Source organism: Lemur catta, unplaced genomic scaffold (assembly GCF_020740605.2).
Source record: "Lemur catta isolate mLemCat1 unplaced genomic scaffold, mLemCat1.pri scaffold_81_ctg1, whole genome shotgun sequence".
Lineage (NCBI taxonomy): Eukaryota > Metazoa > Chordata > Mammalia > Primates > Lemuridae > Lemur > Lemur catta.
Genome location: NW_025423874.1, coordinates 645602 through 668639, shown reverse-complemented (window position 1 = coordinate 668639; position 23038 = coordinate 645602). Strand labels below are relative to the sequence as shown.

The 23038-nt window shown below is 53.4% G+C and overlaps 1 protein-coding gene and 1 long non-coding RNA gene across 2 annotated transcripts; one reads left to right on the top strand and one right to left on the bottom strand.

Annotated features, from left to right (window-relative positions):
- Positions 1-861: 861 nt before the first annotated feature.
- On the bottom strand, positions 862-8159 carry LOC123630038 (zinc finger and BTB domain-containing protein 47-like). Its single transcript, XM_045539355.1, is given in 10 exon segments — positions 862-1195; positions 1197-1229; positions 1231-1355; positions 1357-2777; positions 2780-2925; positions 2927-3242; positions 3245-3323; positions 3694-4085; positions 4326-4392; positions 7956-8159. Coding segments are annotated over 10 exon segments (3117 nt in total).
- Positions 8160-15311: 7152 nt separating this feature from the next.
- On the top strand, positions 15312-16242 carry LOC123630041. The gene is made up of 4 exons (XR_006732568.1): positions 15312-15392; positions 15612-15764; positions 15915-15989; positions 16110-16242. It is a non-coding gene; the product is annotated as an uncharacterized LOC123630041 (long non-coding RNA).
- The last annotated feature ends 6796 nt before the right edge of the window (positions 16243-23038 follow it).

Genomic DNA, 23038 nt, shown 5'->3' with positions numbered 1-23038 from the left:
AGGGACAGGCTGTGGCTGCCCTAGTGCGGCCACAGGGGAGCAGAGACGGACACAGACACACACGTCTCCTTCTGGTGTGAAACACATGCCAGGGTAGCTGGTGAGGGGCGGAGGTGCTCTGTGAGCGGCAGCCCTGCCCCCTGTCCCACCGAGAGCACCTTGAAACCCCAAAACACTTGTCCAAGTGGTCCTCCTTGGACCCTGCCCCTGGAGTCTAGCCTGTCTGCAGGGGTTCCTTGACTCCAGCCCCTGGGAGCTGGTGCTGAGGGAGGCACCTGTCTGCCCACCTAGGGCCTGGCCCACAGCACCAAGGCCTAGCAGCTTCGGGGGACATCGCCGGGACTCAAGACCCACGGTGCAGCCTGGTGCAGGTTGGGGGGCCCCGGGCCTGCCGGCAGGGATGTGGCTGGGGAAAGCAAGCCCCTGGGGTCCAGCCCCTGCCTCCCCCACACTACTTGGTGCAGAGCCCGGACTGCAGTTCCCGCTGCTCAACGCTCCCCACCCGCACCCGCCAGTGTCCAGTCTCAAGCCCTGGCGGGGTGTCCACAGCCCTCAGACTGGGTCCACAACTCTTCTACGGGGCGGCACCCCAACTTCTCCCCAAACCCTGCAAGAAGAAGGAGCAAATTAGGGGCACGAGCACGTGGGGCTAAACCGCTGAGGCCGCTCCAGGCTGGGCCTGACCAACCCTCTCCGGCTCCGGCCTCAGCAGCGTGACCGGTCACTACACCTGCCCCGGGCCCCTCCGTCCCCGCCGGACCTGCCGCCTCCAGCACCCTCCTCGCCTGGAGGGGTGCTGCGAACAGTTTCCTCTCTTTTCTTTTTCCTTCACTTCCAAAAAAAACCCAAAAAGTAAAGGCTTCAGGGAGCCGCAGAAGGGGGGCACTTGCGAGGGAGGCGTCCTCCACCGGCTCTGGGGGCTGCCGGCCCGCGCCCCCCGGGTCGGGGTCTCAGGCGGAGCACATCCAGCCACCTCTGGAGGAGGGGGCGGCGGCCCAGGCCCGAGCTGCTGCCCCCCAGCAAGGGGGGAGGGCAGCGGGGTCCCCCCCGGAGCGGGCCCTGGGCTCCAGGTCGCAGCAGGTGTAGCTCGGCAGCTAGTTGGTGGCGTTCATGCCCCGCCAGTGCCGGCAGCGGTGGGGACGAGGGGCGGCGGGGAGGCGGGGTCTGGGGGAGCCCGGGGAGCAGGGGCAGCGCGGGCCTGAGGCTGGGCGGGGGGCAGGCCCGGGCCGGGGCGGGCGGTCGCCGGCCCGCGGGCGGCTGACAAGGAAGCATTTCTCCTTGTGGGCCTCGAGCACGTCGGGGCAGCGGCAGCGCGGGCCGCACACGTCGCAAGGCTCCGGCTTCTCCCCGTGTGCGGCGCCGGCGCCGCTTCACGCTGGGCGGGCTGGGGAAGCTCCTGCCGCAGATGTCGCAGATGTCCGGCCTCTCCCCTGTGTGGGTCTTCGTGTGCTCATCAAAGCACTGCTTCATGTTGAAGTCCTGGCCACACCACTGGCACAGGAGCTGCTTGTGGCCAGTGTGGATGCTCATGTGTGACGGCAGCTGGTACTTGTACTGGAAACGCTAGTTGCAGTTGTCACATCTGAATGGCTTCTCCCCAGAGCGCTGCAGTGAGTGCACCTCGAGGGACATGCTGCGCTTGAAGGACTTCCCGCAGGCTTCACAGGTGGAGGGCATGTCCTTGGTGTGGGCAACCATGTGCGAAACGTGGGCCATTGTATAGAACTCACAGATCTCACATGAGAACTTCTTCTCTGCGTACCCATGCACAATCTTCTTGTGCTCATGGAGGGACCAGAGCTTCTTGAAAGCTTTGCCACACGTCACACACTGGATGATGCGCTCGCAGTCCGTCTGCCGCTGCAGCAGCCGCTCACTCTCTAGCAGGAAGCGCTTGCCGCACTGGTCACAGATCTGCATGTGGCTGTGGGTCACATTCATGTGTTTCTCCAGGTACCAGCGGTTGTTGAAAACTCGTGGGCACTTCTGGCACGGGTGGTGCTGCTTCTCCTCCAGCCTCACGTTGGCCCCCCGCCCATCAGTGGCTGGAGGCCCTCGGGCTGGTGCAGAGGCCACTCTGGGGGACAGCTTGGGTCGCTTCCCACTACGTGGCCCAGCCTCCTCAGGCTCAGAGGTGCCTTGGCGCCAGGCATTCTCCCGGGACCGCGTGGCCATGCGACTGTGGGGAGGGGGGTCAGCACGGCTGCCCCGGCGCCCTGGCGGCCCCTGCATGCTGCCAGTTTCCCCCTCCTCTGCTTCCTCCTCCTCAGAGCTCTCTTGATCCTGCTCACTGGGCCCTTCCTCCTCCTCCTCTTCTTCCTCTTCCTCCTGCTCACTGTGCCCTTCCTCTTCCTCCTCTTCCTCTTCTCCCTCACTGCCACTTTCTTGATCCTCCTCCTCCTCTCCTCCACTGCCACCATCCTCCTCTTCCTCATCCTCTTCTTCCTCCTCCTCCTCCTCCTCTGAGTGTCTCTGCAGCGCATCCTCCCGGCCCAGCATCATGGTGGCCGGCTTGTCCCAGGGCCTGGCTTCCCCTCGGCCAGTGGACACGTGCAGTGTCTGGTTGTTGAGGTTCACCTCCACAATGATCTGGGGCTGCTCCTGGCGGCTGTAGGTGCCAGAACCCCCAAGCTCTTCCTCCAACTCGCCCCCACCCTCCAGCTTACACAAGCTGGCCGGGGGCCTGCCGGCCTCCTCGACAGCACCCTCCTTCTCCTCCTTGAAGAAGGGCTGGGCTGGCCCAATGGTGGCAGGCACTGTGCCTCCAGCGGTCCCTGCCCGTCCTCCAGGCGCACTGAGTAGGGGTCAGGACCCTCGCGGGCACAGATCTTGGGCAGGCCTGGGGTGTCCGCCTCCTGCTTGATGTCACAGTAGTAGGGTGGCACAGCTGGGGTGCAGCTGGCAGCCGGCTGGGCCAGGGCCACAGGGACCTGGTGGGCCTAGGGAGCGGGCGTCCAGCAGTTCCTGGCGGGACGCGGCGATGCCGGCCATCTGCAGCAAGGAGGCGGCACTGAGCACCTCGTGGGCGCTGGCTGCGTTGACCAGCAGCTCCGGCGTGTAGATGAAGCTGAGGATCTGCTGCAGGCCACCAGGCGCCAGCGCCTCCAGGGACAGCTCCACACGCCGCAGCTGCTCGTTCTGGGTGAAGAGCGAGTGGAAGAACTGGCTATGGGCAGCGCGCGCGCCCGTGTGCGCCGGGAAGACGCTGCGCTGGGGCACCCGCACCAGGCCCAGGTCGCAGGGTCGGGCCGGAAGAGGCGCTGCTGGGTCAGGCGGCCCGTCAAGCAGGCGAAGTGCGGCGCCCCGTCCTCCGCCAGCGAGAACTCAGCGCCGGTGAGTCAGCTGTCGTCCCAACCTGCAGCGTGGCGCGTGGCGCTGGGGGCTCGCAGGGCCCCGCGGGGTCGCGCTGCCCCCACGGCCGGGCCGGGCCGCCCCCGCACAGGGCCCCGCGACCACGGCCCCGGGGGCGAGTCCAGCGCCGAGCAGCTCTTAGGCTTTAATAAGTTTTGAATAAGCGTTTTGCTTTTTGTTTGTGTCCAAGTTTCTCGTGCCTGTCTCTGAAAACACATTTTAGAGCCATGTTAAAATGTTGGTTGGTCACCTTGCAGGGCTTGAATGGCACATCGCTGGGACCCTGACGGGAGGTGGGGACTCATCTGGTTTGAGTTTAGTGGGTCACAGTCACTTCCTCACGCTCAGCTCCTGGTGGCCGTCGTGGTCTGGGACGTCTCCCGGGAATGTCTCGCTGCAGCGTCTCCGCTGCTGACCGGCGGGCGCAGGAACCGGTCCTGTGGCCCCGCCCAGCGCCACCAGGCAGGAGTTAAAGTCAGCCTGAGAGACTGTTCCGAACTGACGACAGCTGAGCTGTCTAATTTTCGCAATGTCTGATGACACAGGGCCACGCACATGCTGTCGCCGGAGCCCTTCGCGGGCCCCGGGGCGCGGCAGGAGCGAGGCCGAGGCGCGGCCCCTCCAGCCAGGTCGCCCCGCTGCGGGCCGTGCCTGCGCAGCCCTCCGGCTTCTCCGGTTTCTCTTAGAAAATCCCCAAGTGCATCTCAACTGGGTGACAATGAGAGCGTCCAGGCCTGCGGAACAGCGAAAGCTTCTAACTCCATTCAGGTCCCGCCAGCTCCAGCTTTTCCTGCCGGGGCCTCTGCAGGTAGGAGCCTGGGACGGGGCTCTAGCCTAGTTCGCTCCAAGTAGAAATTTCATTTTGAATAATTTTCGGTTGATTTTCTTATTCTTTTTCAGGTCAACAACCATATGGTCTGGAAATACAGTTGGCCCTTGAACAACACGGGTTTGAACTGCACAGGCCCAGTTACGTGTGGTTTCTCCTCCGCCTCTGCCGCCCAAGACAGCCCGACCACCCTCATCCTCCTCCGCCTCAGCCTGCTCAGCATGGAGACGACGGGGATGAAGACCTTCCTGAGGCTCCACTTCCACTTAATGGATAGTAAATATATTTTCTTTTCCTTATGATTTTCTTAATAACATTTTCTTTTCTCTAGCTTACTTTATTGTAAGCTAATAATACATATAACATATAAGATATGTGTTAATCAACTATGTTACTGATAAGGCTTCCAGCCAAGAGTAGGCTATCAGTAGTTAAGTTTTTGGGGAGTCAAATGTTATACGAGGTCAGTTCCCTCACTCAACCCCTGCCATGTTCAAGGGTCAACTTAATGTTAATTGTTAATTTTGTGCCTCCTTTGCTGCCTTTTTTTTTTTTTTTTTTTGGAGACAAGGTCTCGCTCTGTCCTCCAGGCTGGAGTGCAGTGGCATCATCATAGCTCATTGCAACCTCAAACTCCTGGGCTCAAGCGATCCTCCTGCCTCAGCCTCCCGAGTAACTAGGACTACAGATGTGTACCACCACAGCCAGCTAATTAAAATTTTTTTTTTTTTTGGTAAAGATGGGATGTCATTGTAGTGCCCAGGCTGATCTCAAACTCCTGGCTTCAAGCAAGCTTCCTGCCTCGGCCTCCCGAAGTACTGAGATTACAGGTGTGAGCCACCATGCCCAGCCCTTTGCTGCTTTTATAGTTATTGTTTCCTTCTCTTGTGTAATTGTTTTGGCTAGTGTGCAGGAAAGAGTTAACACAGGCGATCTGAAATTGCTCTCCTTAGAAAGGCCTGCTTGCAAGCTTGGTCCTTGGCTGGCATCCGGGAACTTAGACTTTGGGAGGATCCCACATTAACTAACTGATGAGTGGCTCACAAATTGTACAAACAGTATGGTTTAGGCGGAGTACAAACTTCCCTTCTGGGATCTAGAATTTGGTTCTCTCCAGGCAGAGGGTGCCCATGTGACCAGCCCCAATAAAAACCCTGGGCACTGAGCCTCTACGAGGTTTTCCTGGTCAGCAGCATTTCCCACTTATTGCTGGGAAAATCAGTATGTTCTGCATGGCTCCCCTGGGAGAGACCTTGAAGCTTGCTCCTGGTTCCCTCCGGAATTTTGCCCCATGACTTTGTCCCTTTGCTGATTGTGCATAGCATCCTTTTGCTATAACAAATCTCAGCCATGAGTCCAGCTCTCTACTGAGTCTTGGGAGTCCCCCTAGAGAATTATCAAACCTGTGGGTGGTCTTGGGGGCCCTGACTCAGCTAGACACTCTATTTGTGGTGAAGCCACCTGTAAATGGCGAGAAACGGCCTCCTCCTGCCCATGTTAAGATCAGTTATTGGCTCACAAATGGTGTTCTCTGAAGGCCCCACCTCCCTGCTGTTCAGCTGAAGCACTCCCCAGAGCCGTCAACACCGCCTGGGGTCCTGTTAGAATGCAAAGCTCCTCTCCCCCTCTCAGAGTGTCAGGTCCGGCCTCCTGGTGGACTGTTGTCCTGCTTCTTTGGCTCCTTGCTTGGAAAATTCACAAGCAGGGCCGGTGCCACCGAGTGACCACAGACAGGAAGCAATTCCATGCAAACAGCTTTTATTGCAGAAAAGAAGGGAGCTATACAAAGTGAGAGCACATTCCAGAGAGGAACGGGTCAGTCTCCACGAGTGGGGAATGACATTGAGGACTCCCAGGTGGTTTCCTTTGATTGGCCTGGTCCGGGGCAGGGCTTACGGGGACTGTGGGTGTCACCAGATGATTGATGCATGTGATTTGACAGGTGTTCTTATAACAAAGTCGCAGCTCCGCAGCTGTGTGAGCCTCAGACCTCAAGTCCCTGCTCTTCGTGGTTGTCAGCTGCGCTTTCCTGCAGTCCCTTCCCCACTTCTCCATTCCCTCGGAACTGTCATCCTGGCCTCTATCAGCCACCTGCAGATTTGATCTCTGCCTAACAAGAGCTTCTGACCGAGGAGGTCTGAGGAGCTCACCAGCGCCCCAGGGATCCGGACTGCACGGTCCCAGACGCAGCCCAGCATCTGCCTTTATCTTTCCTTGGAGGTTTGTCCCAAACGGTTTCTCTTCTATCCTTTTTCTCAACTTCCCTCTTCTAGTCCATACCTGGCAAAGTCCACTGGGGTGGACTGTGGGGTGGGGTGATTCCCTGTGCCATCCACTCACGACCATCCCTCTGCACAGGTTCCTGCTCGCCACACTCTCCTGTCACACAGGTGTCCCCCAAAGCCAGTTCCACGCTCCGAGGGCCGAGAGTTGGTCTCGACTCTGTGAGGGCACCCGGGAGCCGCCCGTCAGCAGCTCCAACTCAGGCCACTCACTTCCTCTTCCCTCTCAGGCAAGCCAGACCCTGCGGGGCCCAAATGTGTGGTTCTGGTGGACGCTGCTCACACCCTGCCCTGAGACCCGTGTCTCAGACACCTGCCCTGAGACCCCCTGCCCTGAGACCCGTGTCTCAGACACCTGCCCTGAGACACCCAGCCCTGAGACATCCAGCCCTGAGACCCGTGTCTCAGACACCTGCCCTGAGACATCCAGCCCTGAGACATCCAGCCCTGAGACCCGTGTCTCAGACACCTGCCCTGAGACATCCAGCCCTGAGACATCCAGCCCTGAGACCCGTGTCTCAGACACCTGCCCTGAGACCCCCTGCCCTGAGACCCGTGTCTCAGACACCTGCCCTGAGACACCCAGCCCTGAGACCCGTGTCTCAGACACCTGCCCTGAGACATCCAGCCCTGAGACATCCAGCCCTGAGACCCGTGTCTCAGACACCCTGCCCTGAGACCCGTGTCTCAGACACCTGCCCTGAGACATCCAGCCCTGAGACATCCAGCCCTGAGACCCGTGTCTCAGACACCCTGCCCTGAGACATCCAGCTAAGAAGCGTCAATTAATTCAGGGATCACGATGACTCATGGAAAGTTGTTTTCAAGATTAAAGCCTTCCGCCATGGGGGTTGATCCAAGGGTGTTGGAGCGTGGTGGGAAAGATGCTTCAACATCAAGGGAGACCGTAGGAAACCAGTACATGAATCTGAATGTGAAGTAATGAGACAGTGCTAATCGGGACCTTGGTGGACGAGGTCACATTGGATGACTTTTTCAAACTGTGGGTCCATTTCTCATTTTCAGAACCAATAGATTCTCTTGTGTGTTTTTTTTTTTTTTTTTTGACAGAGTCTCATTCTGTCACCTGGGCTAGAGTGCCATGGTGTCAGCTTAGCTCACAGCAACCTCAAACTCCAGGGCTTAAGTGATCCTCCTGCCTCAGCCTCCTGAGTGCCTGGGACTGCAGGTTCCAGCTAATTTTTTAATTTTTATTTTTGTAGAGATGGAGTCCTGCTGTGTTGCCCAGGCTGCTCTCGAACTCCTGGCCGCAAGTGATCCTCCCGCCTCAGCCCCTCAAAGTGCTGGGATTATAGGTGTGCGCCGCTGTGCTGGCCTCTTTCATATTTTTCAAACACTCCCTGCCTCCTGCCCATCTAAATGAGGTTAGGACCAAGGGGCCTTCGGGGTTAAAGAGATCCGTGTTAAAACCATGTGTGTGACTTCATTGAACCCTCAGAATCCGGTCACCTCATGTAAAATGAAAATGGTACCAGCACCCGCACGATGTCGGCAGAAGAGTGACGTGCAGAGTCCCACGAGAAGCACTCGTCACAGGGTCTGGTAAATGGGGAGCTTCGAGACGTGGTCGCAGTCCTCCTCCGTTCCTGAGGTCCAGTGGGACCTGCCTGCCTCATGGGCTTGTTGACTTCTCTGGCCACACAGCAGCCGAGCCCTGCCGCGCTGAGGCGTGACATTCGGTCCTGGATTATTGTCCGTGCAGTGAGTGGATTAGATGTAGCTCCTGAGCTAGACTGCACACTGTGAGGACATAGCCTGTGTTTTCTTCTTCTTCCTTTTCTGTGCCCCTTGTTCTTAGAAATTCTCCTGGCTGGAGCTGAGGGGGTCCTGGGGGATTTTCTTTGTCCACATCAAGTCCAGGTCCTCTAGCCCCAGGCTCCTCAGAGCCCCGCAGGCAGCCCCCATGAGATCTAGGGCCGGGGCTGCCCTCCTGCAGGGGTCCTGCCACCTGGCAGATGCCCAGGGCTGAATGTGCACCCAGCAGGCCCGTGGCCTGGGCACCCAGCTGCTCCCTGAGGGCACTTAGTCTCCCCTCATCTTGCCGGGTGACAGGGGCGACACAACTGTGGTCCCCGGGGCCGGCCAGCATCTTGCTTTGCAGGCCTGTGGAGTCTCCATGGCAACACGCTGGGACAGGGTGCGAGGGGCTGTTTTAATGGAACAGGCGCGTTCTGTTTAGTGAGGGGCATTCGAGACCCAAGCTGAGGAGATTACACGAGCTGACTTCTTGACAATGTAATTATAGCTCATTTTCCTCACTCAACTAAAACCCCGTGGCCGGGCACCGGCCTGCTCTGGCCAGCGCGGGGGCAGCCGCCGCGGCCTGTCGTGTTGGGGCACCGGGCAGTGGCGGGTCCGCTTCCATTAGAATGTTCCTGAGAAACTGTGCACAACTGGTTTTCGTGAGCATTTGCCTTGGGCTGGCGTCACGGTGTCGGGAAGGCTGCGCGGCCGACTGATCGTGGAGTGCCCGCCGGCGTCCGCGTTGAGGTTCCCAAGCAGTTACTTGTCTGTAAACTCCGGGGAAGTTGGGGTTCCTATCCGAGGCGACAAGCTATTCTAAGTGAATCCTTTGGGAAAGAGAAAAATCCTTTTGTAGTGAAGAATGATCTCCCCTAATCGACGCCTCTGGTGAATTGGGCTTCCCTTGCCGTAGGGGGTCTTGAGTGCACTGGGGTCAGCGGGGTCACGTGGCTCCAAGGGGCAGATGGGGGAGGGGGAAGGGGGGAAGCAGCACAGTGGGGGGGCAGGTGAATTGAGCACCTGCTGCTTCCTGTTCTCACGTGACCCACTTGGGAGTCCTGTGCGGTAGGTGTCACTACCCCCTTTCCCAAGTGAACAAAGTGAGGCCAGAAGAGGCCAAGTAGGAGTCTGAGGTGGCCCCGCTGGCAGGGGCTGGGCCAGGACTCGGTCTGAGGCCACTTCACCGCCGGCCTGGAAGGAGGCCCTGGGCGCTGCAGCCCTCTGTCTGGGAACAACCTTGAAGGCTCTGGAATTTCAGGCCGCTCTTACTTCTAGCTCTTTGAAGCCATTCTCAGAATCGAGTCCCCTTATCCTTCAAGAGAGGAGATGAGTTTTCTCTGGGTGAGTGTCCTGGGCTCATTCCACAGTGGCCCGGAGGACAATGGCTTAGTGTTTCCCTCCCAGCCCTCTGGGACGCCTGGGGCTGTGCCGAGTCTTCCTCGACCTTCTCCTCTTCAGACAACCAGACTACTTAGAGCAGCAAACAGCTCAGGTTTCCCATTTTAACCAGAAGCTGGGGTTAAAGTTTTTAATGACCAGAGTGGTCTTTTATTTTTATTTTTTCATTTTACAAATGCTTTAAATACAGTTATAAAAATAAGCTTTGATTTTACAAAAAAGCCAATACATTATTTCTTATTTTATTTTTTATTTCCTTCAGCTAGCCTAGAAAAAGCAATATATTAATATTAAAAGACGATGGGATGGGAAGCAAATTTCCGTGTTCCAAATGCTAACTCGACACAAGATTTCCTTTAAATGGGGAACTACCTAAATGCATGTGATGTAGTTATGTTTCTAAAATTACAATTAAGTCTTTATTTAAATATTTTTAGATGCAATTTTATCTCATGCAAACTATTGCATAAAGTGTATGTGATATAAGTTTTAACCACAAATACAACCAGAGCTAGCCCAGATCTTCCTAAAGTACACTTCGGGTGCGACATTAACACCCTAAGGTGTTCATGAGGTGTTCTTTGAAAGAAATGTTGTGTAACAAAAGCATTTGCCAAACACTGAGTGAAAGCTGAACACGTTATCTGAAACTGCAGGACTCCCTCTAAGATCTCAACATGCTAGTATATATTTATATTGGCTATCTATTGCTATAGAACATATTATCCCAAAAGCCAGTGGTTAGAAACAACAATAAACTGTGAGATGCCACTCACGGCATCTGCGGGTCAGGAATTTATGAGCGTCCTGCTTGGGTGACTTTGGCTCATGGTCTCCCCCGAGGCTGCAGTAAAGGTGTCAGCTGGTGACGCGTCATCCGAAGGCTGGACTGGAGCCGGGGATCCTCACTCGGCCCGCAAGCTGGTGATTGGTGGAGCCCTCGGTTCCTCTCCCCGGACCCCTCTGTACAGGGCTGCTTCAGGGTCCTCCCGCTGTGGTGGCCAGCTTCCCCCAAGGGACAAGGCAGAAGCTGCAGGAGGCATCACCTCCCCCAGACTCTATTGGTCACCCCCGCCAGCCCCGCAGCATTGTGGGAGGGCTCCACAAGCCCTTGAAGTCCCAGAGGCAAGATCTTTGGGGCATCATGATACCTTTCAACCTTGGTGTACAGTTTTCTCCAAACTTGCTTTACCTCAGATAGTCACAAAATCCTTTTGTCTTTCAAGGAATGCGTATCCTGGTGTGTGTTGATTCCCGCTGTTCTAGCCCAGGCTGCTCAGTCCGACCCCTGGCCCAGATGAGCTATTGCCCACCAGCCTGTGTGGTGCCAGGAGACTTCTTTGTATTTGGTGTGCGTGCATGTGGGCGTGTGTCCACACGCGTGTGCGCACATAGGTAGGTGCACATTCGGGTGTGCATCTGGGTGTGTGTGTACATGCATGGGTGCACCTGGGTGTGTGTGCATGCATGTGTGTGCACGTGGGTGGGTGCACATGTGTGTGTGTGCATGTGGGTGGGTGCACGGTGCTGGCCAGGAGCTCTGTGGGCAGAGCCTGAGCTGAAGGACTTCCTGGGTATTTAAACTGCACCCCCAGGGGCTCTTCCCTTGCTGCAGTGCTGAGTTCCCGCCCACACTGGGGCCACTCCCTCCCTTGCTGCCACTGAGTTCCCAGATTCAGAGCTGGGGTTTCTCTCCACTTCTTGGTTTCTTCCTCACCTTCCTCCACTTTGTGCCTGGATCCCCCTTTCTCTTTCACATCAAAGCCATCTTCCTGGCTTTTCTTTCACAAAAAGCTATGGTGGTCAAATCAGAAAGAACTTCTAAAACAGGATTCTGAGCCGTTCACGACCGAATGTATCTCCCCCTTCTTTGCCGAGAGGAAGGCTCTCCCTGCAGACCCAGCCGCCTGGTCAGCACGTCCCAGGGAGGGTCACTCTCCCTCCCTGTCCAGCCAAGGACGGGCCAAATCTAAGGCAGGAAAAAACAGACACGGGGACTTGAGATTTCATATCCCGTTACAGGCAGCGTTTGTCCTTCTATCCCAGACCTGCCTCTGCCTGCATCTAGCTCGGGCAGGAACGCAGCCTTCCTGACCATCGAGCTTCTCTGACATGCTCTTGCCCTCATTCCAGGAAACCACGTCTTTCCTGCTTTGCTTTTGTGGCGGCCCTCCCTCCACCTCCTCGCCCCCTCTACACCGCAGTTGCCTCGCACGTCCTGCCATGGACTTGGTTCAGCCACGTGCCTGCTGCCCTTGTCCTAGCGACAGTGTGAGGTCCCTGAATGAGCATCTGAAGCCGTGGCCCTGGCTGGATGTGGGCAGGGGCTGCATCCTCAGGCAGCCAGGCAGAGGGTCTGGAAACACAGCACGCTGTTCTTGTTTCTCCGTGAACTCGTGTGGTGAACACGAGAAGGCTCATAGGCTGCTCAGTGTCCTGGTTGTCCAGTGCTGGGATGGGGAGGGACACACACCGCATCTGACGCGCCGTCAGGCGGGGTTAACGAGTTTCTCTCTCTCCCCCTCTCTCTCTCTTTACTTTTCCGTCCATGTCCTGGGCAAAGCTTACTTATTCGTAGAAGTCTTGTCCATTGTGTCATTTCCTTCCTTCTCTGAAGGGCAGATTTCCATCTGGGTATCTGGGAAGAGAGGAAAGGAAAATAGTTCTTGGACAGGGTGGTTCTGGAAATTAATAGCTCCCTCCTCTGTGTTGTCAATCTCCAGACTTAAAGGATACAACTTTTTTTTTTTTACCACCCTGCACAATTGGTGATTAAACACCAGGGTTGTTATGACAGAGAAAAAAGGTTAGATTCTAATTTTGGCAGCAAGAATAAAGACTGACCTTGTCAATAAAATGTAGTCAGGGAGTTTAAACTCTTTTGCCAAAGGCCTGGTTTCCCAACTAGAGGGCCGTCCTCTGCCTCCTCCAGTGAAGTTGCTGATATTTGCCCTTGTTGATACGTTGTCCTAAAATGCTGTGCAATTATTTTCCCCTTAATTGTCTCCTGGAACTACTTAGCACATTTTCTCTGAGTGAGGGATGGTGCAACCGAGGCACGGAAACACGACAGCGTGAACACCGTGCTCCCGAGGAGCTCTCCCCTCGCCCGCTGACGGCCCCTCTTAAAGTAGCCTCGGTGGATCCAGGGGCAGTGGGGCTGAGACACAAGACCCTCACCAGCCTGTCGTGCCTCTAGAGCTCAGCCCGTAGGGGAAAAAGGACCCTCACCACTAGCCAGTCGCAGGCAGATTACAGAGCGTGGGTGAGGGCACGTGACTTTTTGGAAGCAAATACTCCTCTCTAGTGGCCGGGACTGGTTTGCTTCCAGATTCATGCAATGGCAGCCACCCAAGCCCCAGGTAGACGGTGGGATGGGGCTGTGTGGGGCGGAGTGGCTATCTTCATTACCTGAGTCATCTGGGCCAGGTAGACAAGTCTGCAGGGCACTTGTCCCCAAGCAAAGCTAAGTGAAGATAAATGTCTAAATCATCTTCACTTCCTTGCCAAAGCCACTGGGTGTCCAGGATGCAGCTGTAGCGGGATGTGTCAGGAATTTTATGCCTGTCTCTTTGAGCTAGATGTCCCTCTCTCTGGGATCCTACCCCCATCCCTGTCCTGACTGCTGTCAGCATTCGTCACTCTGTTACAGTCACCCGTCTGCCCTACAACACTATAACTGGCTTTACTGCAGGAACCGCGTGTGTGTGTGTATGTTTCTGTAGCCTTAGTGTTTAAAATAGAGCCTGGCACCCAGTAGGGACCCAAAGTGTGTTTTCTGGGAGAATGAAATTGTCCTGCAGCAGAAAAGCAGCAGCAGGTGTCGCTGTCCCTGGTGAACTCAGGAGGGCTCGGCGGGATGCCTCCTGAAATGTGGAAAGACCCGGGCCCCTGAAGCAGACACGCAGCACTGGCAGGGCCAGCGGGGGCTGGAGGGAGGCTGGAGGGAGGGGAAGAGACAAGTGACTAGGGCGAGGGAGAAATCTCCAGTGCATTAGCACACTCTTTATTCTTGTCCAGTGAACATTTCTTGTTTCCTCTGGAGTCCCAGCTAGATCAGATGCTGGCAGTTGAGGAAGCGAATGATCATTGAGGGCGGGTGGAGACCTGTAGGAGCCTCGCTCAGAAGCAGACGTCGCTCCCTCCTGGCCGCCCGTCCCACGGTCGTTGAAAGAACCAAGAGCAGGAGGGTGGTGGATGGGCGAGTCGGAGGCCACAGGGAAAACGGGCCCCTCCCAGACACACACAGGCCCACGGAGGCTGGAATCACTGCTGGGCAGACGCCACCTTTTCCATACCGGGCTTTTTTGCAGAGAAGGGCAACTGATAAGAAACCAGTTCATATTAGGCATTTAGTAAACAAAGGAAGGAGGATGATTTCTAGGTCTCAGCCGATTCAAGATGATCTCCAACAGCAGTGTGTAACAACACACTGTTTTTAGGAATGGAACTTCTGTTGTTTTTTTTTTTTTTTTGAGACAGAGTCTCACTGTGCTGCCCAGGCTAGAGTGAGTGCCATGGTGTCAGCCTAGCTCACAGCAACCTCAAACTCCTGGGCTCAAGTGATCCTCCTGCCTCAGCCTCCTGAGCAGCTGGGACTACAGGCATGTGCCACCATGCCCGGCTAATGTTTTCTATGTATATATTTTAGTTGTCCAGATAATTTCTTTCTATTTTTAGCAGAGACGGGGTCTCACTCTTGCTCAGGCTGGTCTCAAACTCCTGACCTCGAGCCATCCACCCACCTCGGCCTCCCAGAGTGCTAAGATTACAGGCGTGAGCCACCGCGCCTGGCCTAGGAATGGAATTTCTTAGTTGCACAAGATCTGGTATTGTATCCTAGCATATAAAACGATGCACTTGGGGTTCCCCACGTCTAACCCCGCAGCAGACAACCACCCATGAACTCAGCTCGGGACCCACTGCCTGCTCCTCCCCCTTGGCTCAGGCCCCTGGAGGTCACGTGAGCCACCGCATAGCCCCCTAACACTGAAAGAAGATTCCACCTGGTCCTCCGTCCTACACGTAATCTACCAGGAGAGTGAACTGGAGACTGACACCTGGGAGGGCACCGACAATCCCCCAGTGCTTTGGGCGCTTTCCTTGTTCAACGCCAGCTGGTGGGTCCTTACGGTTCTCCGGCATCATTCCTCACAAGGTCTCGTTGACAGTCTCATCCTCCTGTGTGTCCCTGGCACTTAACGCTGGGAAAGGCCATGGTAAACCCCCAACTGTGGGGAAGCAGCCTTTTGTCCAGAGCAGTTACCTTTTAGCGCTGGTGTCTGAGCTGCAGGTGGCACGTGGAGGATTTGAGACTGAGGGACAGACAGGAAACCACCCAGAGAAGAGGCTTCTGTTTGGCCCAATCGGGTCCTGCGGGGGCCCCGGCGGGAGGGTGGACTGTCCCCTCTTGGCGCCCACCAGGTCTGCGAATCTCTGTCCACCCTGTGGGGGGCCAGCCGGGCCTTTCCTCTGGCAGAGGCGTCTCACAGCGGCAGGGGGACTTGGGGACATGCACACTCAGGGGAGCACAGACAGGGGAACTCTCAGGCCTGTCATCCTTCGCACAGGCACGAGACCACCAGGCGCGGGACTGTGACCCTGTTTGACAGTGCCATGTGCTTAAGGAGGGAGTTCTGTACTTTCACAGCTGCAGCAACAGAGAACTGAACAGTCTCTGCAGCCGGCCAGTCCGCAGACACCGCGGGAGACGAATCCCACCCGGGCTCGTCTGGACCAGCTTGGGACACACAGGAGGACAGAGACAGGTAACGAAGGCAATGGGCCTGGACAAACCAGGGCCAGGCCACTGGCGGGGGCCAGCGGGGGTGGAAGTTAGTAACAGGCTCACAGCACAGTGTTGTACATGCAGGGTTAAAGTTGACGCACAACTGCAGTTCTCCAGAATTATGTTTAACTTAATTGCTCAATAACCTGCCGATATTCTATACCTTAGTATGAATTCAATTCTGTTCACCCCGCTATAGCGTTGCTTTGCAAAGTCACCAGTTCAAAGAAGTTCCTTCCCGTGTGTCGGGAGTGAGAGCAGCTGAGTCCTAAGAGCACAGGGTCGGGAACCAGGTGTCCAGGGGACAACTCCTGAGCCTCTTGGGAGAGATGAGCCCAGAGAATGGTTCTAGGTATGAGAGCACTTTATTACAAGGTGACACTTTGGCGCTGTCGTCCCGCCGTATTCTCTGGAAATTTGCTAAACCACGTGGAGTGGGAGGGTGTTCTCTTGCCTAGATTCTGTCAGTCTCAACAGCTGCCTCCCCCCGTGTCACTTTCAGATTTCTTCTGGGCTTTGCACAGAGGGTGGAGGGGAAAGGGCCGGTCCTGACCTGCAAAGAGTGGAGACAGGAGAGGTAAGCCGGGAGGGGTGAGTGGTGAGGAGGGAGAAGGGAGCCTGGGAGCGAGAGTGCTGCACTAGCTGGTGACAGGCAGAGGGTGGGAAGTGCGAGACTGCCACCTTTCTCCTTCCACAGAGACCCACGTTCCAGCTTCTGTGTCTACTGTCGTGGGTGCTCCAGCGTGGAGACGGGTCTGAGGCCAAGCATCTCACAGCACCGCTCTTCCTCCCTGGAGGTGGGGTTCATTCCGAGGGCTGTTTTGCATTGATGTCGTGTTGTGCGGGGAGTACAGTCTCCCATCTCTCTCCCTCTCCTCAATCCTCCCTGTTTCCTGAGACATAAAAAAATAGAAATTAGGGCAATTAATAACCATACAGGGGCCTCTGAGTGTTCAAGGGAAGGGAAGTTGCACGTCTCTCGCTTTTAGTCAAAAGCTACAAAGGATTAAATTTAGCAAGGAAGGCAAGTCTGAAGCCAAGACAGGTGACAGCTTGCTCCGAGGTCAGCTGTTGAGCCTAAGAATACTGAGTCACAGAAATGCCCCCTGTATTTCCGGAGACAAGATTTGATTTCAGAAGTCACATAAGGCTTTGCCTTAAAGAAAAAAGAAATGTGTTAGTTCAAAAGCTGCCTCGTCTCAGGAGGGCGTCTCCTTGGTCAGTAAAAGCTGCACTTCAAAGAGACAGCTGTAAACTGGGCCTATGGTTCTCACCTGTTTTGAAAGACAAGGCAGGCCTCTTCCTAGAGCCATGGGTTGCCGGAGCTGGCAAGGACCCCCGGAGATGAGAGCTGATCAGAGAGATATGCTAATGCCCACGCCGGGCCCAGAAGGAGCCATGCGGTTAAAGTAATTAACACAAAGCACAGCTCATGTTGACTTCTGAGATCATCTCTGTCTCCAAGAACACAATCACCGGAGCCAAGATGTCTCTGGTTTTTGCTAAAGTAATAGCCTTATCAGAAAACTTAGAAGTTTGTCCCAAGAAGATTTTACAACTCATTGTTCCCCTAGTTAGAGTTAGTTGAAGGATCTGTAGTAGCCTTTTAGAAGACTTTGACCCTAAAGCAAACTGCCTGTTAGCATGCGAATTCCCTTGCCCTTGCCAACGGGAGCCTGTATCTACCCTATATAACACCTGTGTGGATTTTCAGTTTTGGATATATTTTTGGCAGGAGGAAATATTCGCATCCAGATACCCTCCTTTATCTATTTTCATAAACCTTTACTTTATAAACTATATCTTTGGCTCTGTGTATTATTACTATTATTTCTGTTTCCTACTATTTTTTCATCCTTTGCGATGGCCCCTGCCTGAGAGACCTGATCGGAAGAGAAAACCTCTTTGCGGGGAGCGCAGCTGACTCCCCGCAAACTGGCGTGGTCAACTTAGAGACCTGACCCGAAGAAAGAGACAAAACCTCTTTGCGGGGAGCGTAGCTAACTCCCCGCAGTCAGCCAAGCTGTGACTGCCAAGGAAAGTTCCTGAGGGAAATGAAAACTGCTGCTCCAGCGATCACACAAGTGATGAGACAGTGAAATAGTCTCGCTGACACGGAGAAAGTGTTAGCGGTGGGGACAGAAGATCCAACCGGCCACAGCGTTCCCTTAGGCCAAAGCCTAATCCAGAGCGAGGCCCTAACTCTCTTCAGTTCTGTGAAGGCTGAGAGAGGAGAGGAAGCTGCAGAAGGGAAGTCGGAAGCCAGCAGAGGTTGGTTCCCGAGGTTGAAGGAGAGAAGCCGTCTCCACAACATTAGTAAAACTCACGGGGAAGCAGCCGGTGCTGGTGAGAAGCTGCGGCAAGTTGTCCAGACGATCTCGCCAAGGTAACTGCCGGCCACGCTCAACGCAGATTTTTAATGTGAATGAAACAGCCTCCTGTCGGGAGCAGGTGCCATCCAGGACTTTCACAGCTGGACGGGAGCAGTCAATGTCCGGCTTCAAAGCCTCACAGGTCAGGTGACTCTTCTGTCAGGGCCAATGCCGCTGGCGACTTTAAGCTGAAGCCAGTGCCATTTACCACTGTGAAAGCCGCAGGGCCCTAAGACTTAGGCCGACTCGGCTCTGCCTGTGCTCTGTCGGCGAAACAGCAGTGACAGCACATCTGTTTACAGCGTGTTTCAGTGAATATTTTAAGCCCAATGTTGAGATTTACTGCTCAGAAAAAGAGATTCCTTTCAAAATGTCACTGTTCATTGACAATGCAGCCAGTCAGCCGAGAGCCCTCATGGAGATGTACCAGGAAATTGATGTTGTTTTCATGCCAACACAATGTCCGCCCTGCAGCCGGTGGGTCAAGGAGTAATTTCGACTTTCAAGTCTTATTATTTAAGAAATATATTCTGTAAGGCCACAGCTGTCATAGGTAGTGATTCCTGTGGTGGATCTGAGCAAAGTTAATTGAAAACCTTCTGGAAAGGATTCACTATTCTAGATGCCATTCATGAGAGAAGATCAAAATACCAACATTAAAAGGAGGTTGGAAAAAGGTGATTCCAACTCTCGTGGATGAGTTTGAGGGATTTAAGACTTCAGAGGAGAAAATAACTGCAGATGTGGCAAAAATAGCAGGAGCACTAGGATTAGCAGTGGAGCCTGAAGATGGGACTGCGTTGCTGCGATCTCATGGCCAAACTTGAACGGATGAGGAGCTGCTTCTTACGGGTGAGCAAAGAAAGTGTTTCTTCAGATGGAATCTACTCCTGGTGAAGATGCTGTGAGCACTGTTGAAATGACAACAAAGGATTTAGAATATTACAGAAACTTAGTTGATAAAGCAGCAGGAGAGTTTGAGAGAACTGACTCTAACTTTGAAAGAAGTTCTACTGTTACCCACAGTGTCATATGCTACAGAGAATTTTTTTTTGTGAAAGAAAGAGTTAATGTGGCAAACTTCCTTCCTTTATTGATTAATTGATTGACAGGGTTTTGCCCTGTCACCCAGGCTGGAGAACAGTGGGGTGATCATAGCTCATTGCAGCCTCGAACTCCTGGACTCAAGCGATCCTCCCAAGTAGCTGAGACTACAGGTGTGCCCCGCCATGCACAGACAATTTTTTTTTTTATTTTTGGAAGAGGCAAGATCTCACTGTTTTGCCCAGCTGCTCTCAAGCTCCTGGCCTCAAGTGATCCTCCTGCCTTGGCCTCCCACAGTGCTAGGTAGGACTGCAGGCATGAGCCACCACACCTGGCCTCATTGTTGTCCTGTTTTAAGAAACTACCACAGCCGTCCGCCCTTCAGGAACCACCACACTGATCAGTCAGCAGCCATCACCGTCAAGACAAGACTCCGCACCAGCAAAAAGATTGCAACTCACTGAAGGCTCAGATGATCGCTACCATTTTTTAGCAATTAAGTGGTTTTTAATTAAGGGATTTACGTTTTGTTTTTAGACAGTGCTATTGCACACTTAATAGACTGCAGTCTGGTATAGATACAACTTTTACATACACCGGGAATCAAAAAATTGGTGTGACTTGCTTTATTGCGATGTTTGCTTTCTTGGACGGTGTGAACCAAACCCGCACTATCTCTGAGGTGCCTGTGTGGGGATGTGCTGGAAGGTAGGACTGGCTTCCTGTTTAAACGCAGCTTCCAAAGCTTTTATTTTTATCTTCACACCTTGCTTTACATGTGTCAGAGATCAACTGGACCTGCTGGAGTGACAGCAGGTGTGCTGTTGACCCTGCAGTGAAATGCCTTCCACCTGCTTTCAGGCCCAGAAGATGTGGACTGTCAGGGCCGAGTTCCTGCTGGGAGATGAGCCCTGGGGGGGCTTGAGAGACCCAGCCCTGCCCTAGTTGCCACCACCCAGGCTTTTCACCTCCCTGCCAAAGGGAAGGCAGTCGTTGGAAATGAAGGAGCCTTTCCCAGCACTGTCCTCATGTGGCTTTGAGTTACTGTCTAGTTTTCTTTCATTTTAACTTAAAGAACTTCTGTTAGCATTTCCTATAGGGCCAGTAATGAGCTCCTTCAGTTTTTGTTTATCTGGGAATGTCTTAATTTCTTGCATATTTTTGAAAGACAGTTTTTGGAATATAAAACTCTCAGTTGACACATTATTTTTCTTTCAGTACTTTAAACTACTTTCCCATTGCTTTATTCTTTTTAAAAATCTTCTTACTGCTTTCTGACATCAAATGTTTCTGATGATTAATCTGCTGATAATCGTATGGGGCATCTCTTGTATGTTATGAGTCCCTTCTCTCTTGCTACTTTCAAGATTCTTTTTTTTCTTTTTTTTTGTCTTTTGACAATTTGAGTATAATGTGTATTGGTATGGGTCTCAGACTTTATTCTACTTAGAGTTCAAGTTTCTTAAATTTGTGAATTCATGTGTAGAAGCAAATGTGGGCCATTTTCAACCATTATTTCTTTCAATCATCTGTTTTGCTTTTCTCTCTCCTCCTTCTGGGAATTCCATAACGTGTGTTTTTCTGCTTGATGGTGCCCCACAGGTCTGTTAGGCTCTGCTAACTTTTCTTCCTTCTTTTTTCTTTCTACTCCTCAGATGAGATAATTTCATTTGTTCTTTTTTCAAGTTCACTCATCTTTCTTTTGTCTGCTGAAATCAAATTGCTGTTGAACACCTATAGTGAATTTTTCATTTCAGTTGTTGTACTTTCAGCTCCAGAATTTCTGTTTGGTACTTTCAAAAATTCTGATCTCTTTGTTAATATTGTCATTTTGTTCATATATCATTTTCCTGATCTCCTTTAGTGGTTTTGCTTATGTTTTCCTTTAGTTATTTGAGCACGTTTTAAACTTTTTTGTGTAGTAAGTCTGATGTCTGGGCTTCCTCAGGAATGGTTTCTGTTTAATATTTTTTTACTTGAATGAGCCATGTTTTCCTCTTTGTTTGTACACATTGTGGGGGGTGTGTGTGTGTGTGTGTGTGTGTGTGTGTGTGTGTGTGTGTGTGTGAGAGAGAGAGAGAGAGAGAGAGAGAATTGGGCATCTTACTGTTATAATGTGGTAACTCTGACATTCAGAATCTTTACCTTCTCCAGGGGTTGCTGGTTTTTGTAAAAATTGTTGAAGCATGTAGCAGCAGTCCATTTGTTTGAGACTTTTCCAAACTTTTTTTATAAGACTATTCCTTGTCATGTGTAATTGCTGAAGTCTCTGTTCCTTGACTTTGTGTTCAGCTAATGTTTGGACAGAGATTTCCTTGAAGGCCAAGGGGTCTCCTGGTCTTTGCAGACTGTCTTTGTGCACTCCTTCAAAATCAGTGAAGCTTGCTCAGAGCCCAGGGATCAGCATGAGGTGAAAGTCTAGGTCCTCTCAGAACTTTGTGAGCACACATTGTCCCTGAGCATGTAAATTCCCCTGCAGACACAGCTGCTTTTGAATATCCCAATTTCTCAGAGTCTCACTCCAGCTTCCAGTCTGGGCCTCAGGTGGTCTATTGTATGTCTCCACTCATAATCTTTCACCCCAGGCATCGGTGAGTCTGCAGTCATCTTGCAGCTTTCATGAACATTGTCCCCCTGTGTTCCCACCTGTGTGTGTTCTGTGCTATGTGACACAGACTAGTGAGTCAGTCCTTCAGGTATCTCCCAGACAGTATAGAAGAGATGTGCATAACAATTTGCAAGTAATATCTGCTCTGATTCTTTCAGCACCAGGGAAGGAACTGGAAACGAGGCTGGTTGCTGCTGCTTCAAGACTGATACAGCCACCACACTGGGAAGAAGGTGGGACCAGGGTAAGTAAAAACACAACAGAAATTTTCACTTTGAAGATGGCATTTTCTTGATCGGGCATTCACTTGGTTGCTGTAAACCTTTGACTGTTTTCCAGTACTCAGACAAAAGTGGTTCAAAAAATTTCTTTTTATTTTTTAATGTTCTGTGGGAAAAGGAAAGCTTAGAGCTTCCTAGTCCGCCAGTTTTCTGATGTCTGTCCTTCAGCAAACTCTGTAATCCTGTGTTAGCATGTCCCCGTACCTATTTTGGCTGAAAGCCTCCTCAGACCATTGTGGCGTGCGGCAGAGTAAACACAAACCCCCTGGGTGGGCTGCTGTGTGCACGGCAGTGACCCGCGTGGACACGCCAGTGTGGCCGCCACCCAGACGCCATTTTGGTGTTTCTGTGGAGAAGCTGAAGGACGGCAATTGTAAACGGGCCCAGAATCCTTCTGGAGAAAGCCTGCTGTGCAGCCACACTCCTCCTTTCCTTGGAACTTTACCCAAAACCATTTTGAATTTTCCACAGCTAGTTTACCAGTCTGGTGGATTACTATTTTTTACCCGTTTGTGTGTGTGTGCTTGTGCACACATGTAGGCTAGGGAGGGGGACGGGGGGTGAATAACTCTTCTTCTTTGCCTAAAATGGCAGAGAAATGCCCACCTCGCCCCCACCCCAACCCACCCCTTTCTACCTCCCACACTAAGAATCTCAAGACCTGACCTCATTGTTCCTCCTGAGGAGCTCACGGTTTGGTGGGCTCCTTCCAGAACCCTCACAGCCTCCCGCGGAGCAGGTCTTCCCACCCAGCCCCGCTCTCCTGCCGGCCTTGGCTCCCGTGTTCCCTTCCTGGGATCCGCCGTCCAGTCAGCAGCAGGGCTGCAGAGACGACAGAGCTTGGTGTCTTTCCGGGTCAACGAAGCTTCCACTGTGACCAGGGACAGTGCCCAGGGCCCTCCTTTTCAAACATGAAATGTAGAGAATCCCGAGAGAGATGCAGCGAAGGAGGGAAAGTCGGCCGGATGGGCTCCGCCCTTCCAGTCATCTGTCCCTTCGGCGCATGTACACAACGTGGGACCTGTTGACAATGAGCGTCAGATGTAAGAGCTGACGGAAGAACACCCAGACAGGGAGGGGGTGAAAGGAGGAGACTCTTGACAGGGACCTCCTCTTACCCCCCCAGCCTGGCCTTGTGAGACAGGGAGCCCGAGGGCTGTCGGGGTCACATTTAGTGTTGCGGCCTGAAAACCAAAGGAGACACAGAGGTGTGCGAACCATTAGCACCAGGACGAAGACAGCTGAGCCAGGCACAGAGGGCAGCTCTGCATTGGGGCCACCACCTTCTGGCTGAAGCTGAGGCCCGGCCGCCAGGGCGGCT